Genomic DNA, 11,564 nt, shown 5'->3' with positions numbered 1-11,564 from the left:
ACAGATGTAAGAATTTGTGAAAAATTATGTTGATATGAATTATTGTATTGTGATAAAATTGGTTTCTCTGGCTAATTTCACAAACATTCACAATCGCTAAGTTTGTAAAATCCCTATGGCAAATGTATGATGTATGACACAAATTTCTGTGGTTTGTCGACTGTTTGGGGTAACATGTCTCCATATCTTTAATTCAGAATTTGTTACCCAAAACTACTACTTTATGTTAAATACATTTATATCTGCATATCTTAAAAGGAGAATGTAATTAAAAATTTATGGAAATTATTTTATGATATGCAGTATTCAGAAATTAACTAATGTAGAGGATTAAGTAGAGTAGTATGAAATAAACAAGTATCGATCCAATGGTGGTCCAGGCACAACGACCAAAAAAAGTACTTATGCTTGACTCATTTTGCATTAATGCAGGAATACCATCTTCAAGTCGTGATTAAAAAAGCAAGGGTTTTCAAAACTTTCTGATGTCAGGTGACCTTTTAAAAATGACATCATTTTAGAGATATTCAGTCAATAACTTAAGTAAATAATTTCATTTGTAAGGTTCTAGCAACAAAAGTGACCAAAATATCCAACCCTACCAAGGAGGCTCGTGCGATAATACACAGCGAGTTGTATACACATTATTTGTATTAAAAAGCTATTGATGAAATTAACTTTCGTCAAAGCAGTGATTTTGAGAATCAAGAGAATACGAGATCATGTAATTGTCATGTATTTCTGCAAATAATTCTGCATCCCTTGAGCTAGAGTTTGCATTTGATTTCAACAACAACAATATCAGTCATTCAGTTGCAAACAAAATGAGATGTTTTATTTTCAATGGCACAGCTCTATCAGAGCCAAATGTTTTAGCAAATCATTTTCAGTTTGGTAAGTTCTCAAATACTTTTTTTCTGATAGTATAAGGTTAAGTGAACCTCCAACGAATAGTCAAGTTGAGTAAATATAGCAATTCAAATAAAAGAACTAAATGAGTCACAATTACAAAATGTGAGTTTCAAGAGTTTCCATTTTGCAACCCACTACCCTAACTTCTAATAATGAAAGTGTTGGTACATTGTAGAGATCTATTAGAATCTATCAATGCCAATGGAAGTGACTACACCCCCCCAAAAAATGAATGAATTACTCCAGATGTATTAAATTCATAAGTAATTTCTTCCTCAGGTTTTGATAATAAATCCCCACATTGAAATGGAATGCATCAAAAGAGAACAGAACTATTTCAATACCATAGGTGATTTTAGAATGGAACAAAGATTTAATAAACAGACAAAGAAACAAAAAGCAAGAACAGAATGGTTAAAAGTCATACACAAATAATGCACACTCTTTCTAATTCAAATAAGCATGATTTATAACACAATTTTAAAGAATAAAACAATTCTTGGCAAGTTCCATCTGTTCTTGCAAATTGAAATGAAAAATAATAATTTCATTCATCATTATACCATCATTATGAATGTAAAAGTTGTCCATTTTAAAATCGAAAGACATTTTCAATGCATAAATAATATCTATTAGTACTGACAATATTGGAACCATTTTTCATATGAAAATAATATATACTATTAATATAAGTACATGAATATGTAAATACATGAACACACAAAAAGGGAAAGACTTCAACATTGATTGGAATCATTACCAACTAGCATATCAATGATGTGGAGCTCATCCGGCATCTCGCAACAAAATTTAACACAATTTTAATTTTAGTCCAGTTGACACTAGTGAATTATACTGGTGACATAAATTGAGGATATAGAATTGAAGAAATGACATAGAAGCATTTTTTGTGATCTATGAATACATTTTATATGAATTAAGTATTAATAATTATCTAGTCAAAGTTTCTTAACTCTGTGTAGAACCTTGCTGAACCTACATGTAATGTAGCTCTCAGATGGAACAAAAATAACAAATCAATTAACAAATAAATAAGTAATTTTTGTGAGTTTTGATAATTTTCTAGACAATTTTTTTTTTACAAGTTTGGTGAACCTCATGCAGCTCTACCAGATGGAAGAAAAAAAATCAAAATCTGTCAACAAATAAGAGGCATTTTCTGTGATTTATGAATACATGCCGCATGAATTAGCATAAGTAATTTTCTATGGAAAATTTCAAAATTCTGTGTAGAAGTTTGATGGGCCTCATGAAGTTCTATGAAAGAAAAAATATCACAATCTGTCAACAAAGAAGAAGAGGCATTTTCTGTGATTTCTGAATAAATTTCGCATAAATAAGCATAACAAGTGGAATGCCTCTGGCCGTCTCACCTGCATCACGCAGTTCAATATAGCAGCAGTGCTGACTTTGAATACTACTCTAACTCGCACAAGATGTTCAGTGATACATGGTTACTCTTATGTCCACTTTTTATGAACTAGACCAATAAACTTACAGAGATATGATGGTTATTCAACAAAAAACCCCAACATGGCCAAAGTTCATTGACCTTACATGACCTTTGACCTTGATCATGTGACCTGAAACTCGAACAGGATGTTCAGTGATACTTGATTACTCTTATGTACAAGTTTCATGAATCAGATCCATAAACTTTCAAAGTTATGATGGTAATTCAACAGATACACCCAATTCGGCCAAAGTTCATTGACCTTTGACCTTGGTCATGTGACCTGAAATGCGCACAGGATGTTCAGTGATACTTGATTACTCTAATGTCCAAGTTTAATGAACTAGACCAATAAACTTTCAAAGTTATGATGGTAATTCAACAAATACCCCGATTCGTCCAAAGTTCATTGACCCTAAATGACCTTTGACCTTAATCATGAGACCTGAAACTTGCACAAAATTTTCAGTGATGCTTGATTACTATAATGTCCAAGCTTCATGAATCAGATCCATAAACTTTCAAAGTTATGATGGGAATTCAACAGATATCCCCAATTCGGCCAAAGTTCATTGACCCTAAATGACCTTTGACCTTGGTCATGTGACGTGAAACTCATGCAGGATGTTCAGTGACACTTGATTAACCTTATGTCCAAGTTTCATGAACTAGGTCCATATATTTTCTAAGTTATGATGACATTTCAAAAACTTAACCTCAGGTTAAGATTTCGATGTTGATTCCCCCAACATGGTCTAAGTTCATTGACCCTAAATGACCTTTGACCTTGGTCATGTGACATGAAACTGTAATAGGATGTTCAGTAATACTTGATTAACCTTATGGCCAAGTTATTAACTAGGTCCATATACTTTTTAAGTTATGACGTCATTTCAAAAACTTAACCTCGGGTTAAGATTTGATGTTGACGCCGCCGCTGTCGCCGTCGGAAAAGCGGCGCCTATAGTCTCACTTTGCTTCGCAGGTGAGACAAAAATTGTTCTAGTCAAAATTCTGTGTAGAAGATTGGTGAACCTCATGAAGTTATACTACATGGAAAAAAAAACAATCAAAATCAGTCAAATAAAGAAGAAGCATTTTATGTGAATTTTTAAAAATATGCATAAATTAGCATAAAAATTGTTCTAGTCAAAATTTCAAAATTCTGTGTAGAAGATTGGTGAACCTCATGAAGCTCTATCAGATGGAAGAAAAAATATCAAAATTGGTCAACAAATAAAGAAGAAGAAGCATTGTATGTGAATTTTTAAAAATAGGCATAAATTAACATAAAAATTGTTCTAGTCAAAATTTAAAAATCCTGTGTAGGAGAATGGTGAACCTCATGAAGCTCTATCAGATGGAAGAAAAAATAAATAAAATCGGTCAACAAATAAAGAAGAAGCATTGTATGTGAATTTTTAAAAATAGGCATAAATTAATTTCACATAAATTAGCATAAAAATTGTTCAGGTCAAAATTTCAAAATTCTGTGTAGAAGTTTGGTGAACCTCATGAAGCTCTACCAGATGGAAGCAAAAATCAATCAACAAATAAAGAAGCATTTTTTGTGAATTTTGGAAAATGTGCATAAATTGGCATATTTAATGAATTTCAAAATTCTGTGTAGAAGTTTTGAATCCCCAACCTAGTGCTATCATATAAAGCAAACAGAATTGAAATCGCACTTGAAATGGCGAAGTAGAAGCATTTTGAAATTGTGGACGGATGACAGACGACGGATGCCACGGCATAAGCTCATCTTGCCCTTTGGGCCGGATGAGCTAAAAACAAACAAAATCTTAATATTTTTGTAAAAAAACAATGAAAAAAATCCAAGAATGCAATTCTTTAAATTCTGGCATCATTGATTGGCATATATTTTAGTCATCTCTCACACCCTGAAGTAGATTGCTCCATAATAACCTGGAAATCATTCCCCCCCAATTTAGAGAAATGAGCAACATCAGTTCACTACCTAACAAATGTTTTACTTATTTAGGAATGAATGGTGGGATACATGTAATAAAACACACAAAAAAAAACATACTTGAGAGTGTACTAACATAAATTAGGATTATTTCTTGTGAAGCTAAGCATATAATACTAATAATAATATAGGCTATTTATATTGCGCACGTATCCACCTTGTTAGGTGCTCATATATTACCCAGCTAAGCTAGGCGTTCATAGTGCACACAGCTTTTTAAGGAATTACTTCCTTATGGACATATTTGATACTTGATGAAATGATATTAATGACTTGATAAAACAAAAATTAAAAAAATTATGCTCTCAGCCTCTAAACCTCTTGATAACCTAAACTACTGGGATTACTTAAAATGCATATTAATATACAAATATATAAATTTAAATAAGACATTTATTGTTCCCAATTGAATCACCTACAAGTATAGGGTATTAAATAATACTCTGTTTGAAATACCCTGTTTAATGGCAGTCTCTATTAATTTCCTAGCAAGTATGATTACATAACAGGAAATTTTGTGTTCAAGAAAACTGAAACCAATTAAAAATTCTAGGTACTTAAGTAACTTATATTTACACAATCGTGGGACGGGTATCACTTTTCAGAAATAGTCATTTTCCTTTAATCAATCAAATAAATATAAATTCAAATGCTTTTGAAGCATTTACCACACAATTTACAATTCATTCGGAGCATACATATTTTACTTTATAGCTATGAACAAATATTAATGAATTATTCATATATGCTTTAAATGATAACAACTGATCCAAAGTCAAAGACATTTTTATTTAGAAATATTTTATATATAGGGTATTATATCTTATTCAAATGTCCCTTGATAGGAGGGCAAAACAGGCGACTACCTAATATTTTAATACATTTTGAAAAGTATCTAATAAATGATTAAACAAATTTCCATTTAAGTCAATTTCATGATTCAGTAAATCCTTCGAACTTGGATATCACTATTCCAATTCATTTCTGGAATACACAAATGCGTCTAAAATAAGAGATATGGAGGAAATGAAATAAGTGTCAAATAGGATACCTTTCATGAATTTACATGATTTTCTATCTGGTGTCTTACCAAAATAAACTGCAGTTTTTAATATTAAAATAACTTTTTAAGCATAGATTGGTAAAAGATTTGTAGAAAATAATTTTCGTATTTGCTGCTTTCTGATATTAAATCACTAAATTTGTTTTTCAAAAACAATAAAACATTTCGGACAGGGTGCTAGATATTAAAAAATTCAAATTTTCAGACACCAAAAAAAAAAAAAAAAATACAGCCACTGCTTTATAAGATTGGAACGTTAGTTGATATAATGCACATAAGTAGCCCTTTACCAAAACTTTAGATGGCCTTTCATAGGAGCTCGGGTAACTTGTAGGTTAATCTGATATATCATTTTCAACACCATTACTTGAATTTGATGATGCACTAGAGTCCTTCCTCCGTGTTGAAAGGTTTTTTCTTGCAACTAACCTCTCTTTGTCATCCTGGCCATCATCGGAATCATGTCCTAAGAGCTGGCGTTGTACCAGTCTGGCATAGAGGCCATTAAATTTGATGAGTTCCTGGTGCCTACCCTGTTCAACAACTGTCCCCTGATCAATGACCACGATACGATCTGCTTTCTCAACAGTGCTTAGGCGATGGGCTACAATGACCACAGTGCGTGTGCCAAAGTTCTTTGTAAGAGCTTGTTGAACCTGTTAATAAAAAAAAATATATAGCTGTCACCTGAATCTCAGAAAATAAGCCATGTAAAGTTTTGGTAGACCTGGGAAACAAATTAAAGCAATTTTTGCCTGTCAGTGCTATTCATGTATAAAACAAATGAGGGACCTCTGCACTGCCAAGACACCAATTTTTTTTATGTTCACACCCCACGAGGCTAGGCGTCAATTTGCCTAGTGGAGGTGGAAGAAATGACAGAGCTTTCAGAAATATTGACTGAAATATCATAGGATCTCAGAGAAGTATTTTCACATTCGAGGAAGGTAATTTGACACTAACTTTACTCAATTTCAGATCAATATTTTTTTGCTGCAAATATATCATGTCTGATTTGGATATTCATGCGTTGAGAGCATAATTTTTCAAAATTCAAACTTTCAAAACCAACAAAATCAAGTTGGGAAAATTTGAGACAACTTTAAATTACGAGCAACTTAAAGAAAGATGGGTGATCCTTTCTCAGGAACAAAATCCACGCCAATTACAATTTGGTGCGTATAATATACCTGAAGAAAGGATCATAAAGTTGCTTGTAACTTACAAACAGCGTTAGGAAACTCCCAAGTGGGGTAAATGACATGAAGAATTACAGTTCCAGTGTACCAACCACCTTCTCAATAAACACAGTCCAATGACTTACCAAATGCTCACTTTCTGCATCAAGAGCACTGGTAGCTTCATCTAGAAGCAACATCTGAGGGTTCCTTACCAATGCTCTAGCTATAGCCACTCTCTGCTTCTGACCACCTACACAAAAAAAAATACACAGAACAAACCATCCTTTAATCCACTCCCTTTGTATAGATTAAAATATCATAAGAGAATGATGTTGTACATAGAGGAAAATTAAACAACATCTCTGTTACCTTTCAAAGGATTAAAGCTTCAAAGTCGTGCCAAGGATATTCTTACTCAAATTTTGGTTATTAGTTACGCTGATCTTGTTACATTGTATTAAAAATAAGTATAAATATACCCCTTGACATAGCATGAAGATTAGAAGAGTGCCAACAACCTGTAGTTGTTACCAACATTTTTAAAGGTATCATTATGAGTGTACTTCTTTTTCTTCATTCCTTTCCAAAGAGAAAATATTCAACCCCTAACTAGGTATCTATTTACTTGAAAATAATAATAACAAAGAGAATGATATTTTTGAGCAGTATTTGTTTGGAAAATTATAAATAGATATACCTTTCAAATACTACTCCATTATTATTTTTTATTCAAATGAAAGGAATATCTTCATTTATTTAAAAAAAAGACAAAGAAAATAAAAACAAAGGGGGAAATAAACATTTTTTAAATGCAACCAACAAATCAAATTATTGTTAAAGCATGTATTGACAAAATAATGAAAATGTATTTGTGAAAAATAAGTTGATAGTAATGATGAAAATAATACAGGTGATGATGGTGACTGATGATATCCATGATCATAACGAAAACGATAATCAATGATAATGATGGCATAATGCACCCTTAAACAAGAAATTAAACTCCCATAATCCTTTCACAGTCTGTACCTGATAACTGAAGTCCCTTCTCTCCTGTCTCTGTCTTATACCCCTTTCTGAGATGCATGATGAAATTGTGTGCGTTAGCTTGCTTGGCAGCACTCTCTATACTTTCAGTAGAGCAATCCTGAAGACTATATGAGATGTTATCCTGGATGGATCTGGCATAAAGGACTGGCTCCTGACCAACCAGTGCAATCTAATAAAACAAACACAGAGCAAGTAAATGAAGTACACAGGAACTTTATAACAGACTCTATAATGACACTACAAGCGATGTCGGTATTTGACGTATCTGGTCCAAAGAACCAAAGCCTGTCTACAAAGACCACATTTCCAGTTTCATTCAAATATAGATAAAAAAATTACTGAGGATCTATAAAGACAATATTTTTTATCACCTTGGATTAAAATTTTTCTGTATCAAGCTATTGGGCAGATACTGAAGTTACTGAATGAAAGTTACTTCTTAAATCTAAAAGTTGTCAAATTCTAGAAATACTTGTAGCATACATACAAAGAATATTTCTACCAGATAGATGAAAAGTGCATTTATCCATAATTTTCATCATGACGAAGAATGTTATTTCATCAACGTCCCTATAAAAATACAATAATCAAGAATAATTCTTGCTTTCCATTTGTCTTTTTGCGCAACAAGCCTAGATTCAGCATGTTGAGTATTGCGTTTGACTTATCCTCAACACACCAAATATAATATACTGACATTAACAATGTCTCTAATTCAGTTTGTCATATTGTGTGTTGTACAGTAATTCAAAATTAGGCATGATCAGAGGTAGAGACTGCAGAGAACAATTATCATAGGAACAGTCAGATACTTGTGGTTCTGAGCCAGTAATATTAAGGAAAATTGTCGGATTAACATTGAGGAAAAGGCTCTCCTCAGATCAATCATGAATTCAAAATGGCAATTTTGATTGGTTTTAATAGTGAGCGTGTATAAAGCTAAAAGAGTAGTTGCAGCAAATAATCATTTCATGAGAAATAATTGCCATCATATTATCAATAAATCTAGATCTGCTACATTGAAACAAAATTATCTTTGTGAAATCATGAAATATTAGCTGAAAACCGATATTTCCGATGATCACTAATACAAAAGGGCATATGTGGGACAATGTTTTAATAATGCTTGGAAAAATACCTGACATATAGAATTTTGTGCTTGTTTTGCTAATTTCTCAGCAATTACACGTTTTTTATAAGAGTCATTTGGCACATATTTTTTATTTATACATAAAAACAGTTGGGTGGTCATTTTGTTGGACTCTGAACTCAATTTGAGATCGTCACCACAACTAGCATTTGTCTTTAATAATATGTCCAATCCAACTCTGGTTGGCCATGATCCTTATGCTCTTTTTTTGTGAGGCCCATGTGAGCCAAGTTCAAACCAAATCAATACACTTGGTGTCCTAGGAAAAAACAAGTTATGTCCACTGGATAGGATATACTCATAAATTTGCTTTCTTCATAACCCATCAGGGTAAAACAAATTAACCATCAGGGCTATTCCACGGTTACTCACGTTACATTTGGAGACACCTTGACTCATACTTGGAGCTGTAACTCCATTATTATTGATATGAACTAAACATCTCCTTATCACAACAAAGTACACAGTCTGACTATCCTTTGTATAAAAACCAAACTTGGGAAATTCTATTATGCTCCTGGCAAATCTTTGGAATGTGTCGGTTACTCACGTTACATGATTTGCACCAACCTGTGGAATTGCCCATCAGACCTGCCAACCTTCTACAACCAAAAAGAGTATTCTTCTAAAGGAAAGTTTGCCAAAAAGAATATTTAAAAAAAATTCACTGTAACTATTGCCAGTCTGTTGTAGTGAGATCAGTGAAAAAAAAGTGAAATGATTCTACTTGAAAACTTGATAATTCACCCTTTTAAACATGTGCTTGAAGGCAAGAATTTACATGCTCTTTTCATGCAACAAGTTACTGGCCTGACAGTAATTTTCACCGGTCTGGGACTGTCGGACCGGTGCTAGTATCACCCACTGTGTATAATACATACTCCATGATCAGAAATTTTAACAGAGTAACAATTTATACAAACAAGTGGAATACCTCTGGCCGTCTCACCTGCATCACACGATTCAACATATCAGCAGTGCTGACTTTGAAAATTACTATAACTCACACAAGATGTTCAGTGATACTTGGTTACTCTTATTTCCACGTTTTATGAATTAGACCAATACACTTACAGAGATAGGATGGTAATTCAACAAATACCTCCAATGTGCCCAAACTTCATTGACCTCACATGACCTTCGACCTTGATCATGTGACCTGAATCTTGCACAGGATATTCAGTTATACTTGATTACTCTTTGTCCAAGTTTCAAAAGTCAGATCAATAAACTTGCAAAGTTATGATGGTAATTCAAGAGATACCCCCATTATGGCCAAAGTTCAGTGACCTTTGACCCTGGTCATGTGACCTAAAATGTGCACAGGATGTTCAGTGATACTTGATTACTCTTATGTCCAAGTTTTATGAACTAGACCAACATACTTTCAAAGTTATGATGGTAATTCAACAAATACCCCCAATTCGGCCAAAGTTCATTGACCCTAAATGACCTTGATCATGTGACCTGAAACTTGCACAGGATGTTCAGTGATACTTGATTACTATTATGTCCAAGTTTCATGAATCAGATCCAAAAACTTTTAAAGTTTTGATTGTAATTCAACAGATACCCCCAAATCGGCCAAAGTTCATTGACCCTAAATGACCTTTGACCTTGGTCATGTGATGTGAAACTCATGCAGGATGTTTGGTGATACTTGATAAACCTTATGTCCAAGTTTAATGAGCTAGGTCCATATATTTTCTAAGTTATGATGACATTTCAAAAACTTAACCTCAGGTTAAGATTTGATGTTGACGCCGCCGCCGTCGGAAAAGCGGCGCCTATAGTCTCACTTTGCTATGCAGGTGAGACAAAAAGTATTGGTGTATTTTTATAACAAAAAAGAGGAACAAAAGAGGAACAAAAATGGAACGGTTGGCATGTCTGAACCATCCACACCCATCTCAACTGAGTATCCTTTACCTTCTGATGGAGGAATGCATGATCATATTCCTTGACGTTTCTTCCATCTATCAGCACTTCACCTGATGATGGCTCATAGAAGTGTTCTATGAGACTGATGCAGGAGCTTTTGCCTCCACCGCTGGGACCAACGAGGGCAAGTACTTCACCTGGTGATGCTGTGAAACTTACATCCTATACAGAGAAGAGTAAAATAAAATCTTATCAAAACTCTCTAGTTTTCTAAAAAACGAATACCATGTTATTCAAAGATCTGAAATTAACATTCCCTTTCCTTTGTTGACATGTACAAAATCTATGACATATGACAATAATAGTATTTGATATTTCTTTAGCGCCTCTTCCACTAGATACAAGAGGCTTTGAGATGTATAGGAGATTAATTATAGACAAATTGCCTGTCACAGTATTGTTCAAAGTTCAGTGCATATATGAGGATATTAGAATGATAGGGACTTCAAATTTCATTCGACTGATCCAATATTGATGACAATTTTTAGAAAGGCGAGCTTCCATCACAGCCTTGGTGCAGTGGAGGAGAAAGCTGTCATATTTCTGTCCCTTCGCAAAAATATACTGCCCTGCAAATAGGTTAATTTTTTTTCCTCTGGTGTAGATTTGTTCGAAATGTTTCATTAAATCTTGCTTTGTTTGAAAGAAATTGGACAAATAGCAAAGTTCTAAATGTATGAAGAATTAAATCACGAAGACTGTAAAATCAAATTGGTAACTTGGTGAGTAGAAAGTGGTAAGGATAACTCTCCAATTTGCCATGTACTTAACAATCCAAAATTTCTGATTCTCCCCTACAGTAT

The 11,564-nt window shown here is 33.4% G+C and overlaps 1 protein-coding gene across 1 annotated transcript in view; it reads right to left on the bottom strand.

The window, feature by feature from the left end:
• Positions 1 to 4,161: 4,161 nt before the first annotated feature.
• LOC121409931 (ATP-binding cassette sub-family B member 9-like) overlaps positions 4,162 to 11,564 on the bottom strand; it is a 52,110-nt gene continuing 44,707 nt past the window's right edge. The window contains exons 9-12 of the mRNA XM_041601717.1: positions 10,750 to 10,923; positions 7,650 to 7,839; positions 6,764 to 6,870; positions 4,162 to 6,095 (exon numbers count right to left, since the gene is read on the bottom strand). Coding sequence (XP_041457651.1) covers positions 5,775 to 6,095; positions 6,764 to 6,870; positions 7,650 to 7,839; positions 10,750 to 10,923 — 792 coding nt within the window. The 3' untranslated portion in view covers positions 4,162 to 5,774. The remainder of the gene's footprint in view (positions 6,096 to 6,763; positions 6,871 to 7,649; positions 7,840 to 10,749; positions 10,924 to 11,564) is intronic.

This window comes from Lytechinus variegatus, chromosome 3 (assembly GCF_018143015.1).
Source record: "Lytechinus variegatus isolate NC3 chromosome 3, Lvar_3.0, whole genome shotgun sequence".
NCBI classification, from domain to species: Eukaryota; Metazoa; Echinodermata; class Echinoidea; order Temnopleuroida; family Toxopneustidae; genus Lytechinus; species Lytechinus variegatus.
The sequence above is the reverse complement of the archived record's forward strand: the minus strand, read 5'-3'. Positions and strand labels throughout refer to the sequence as shown.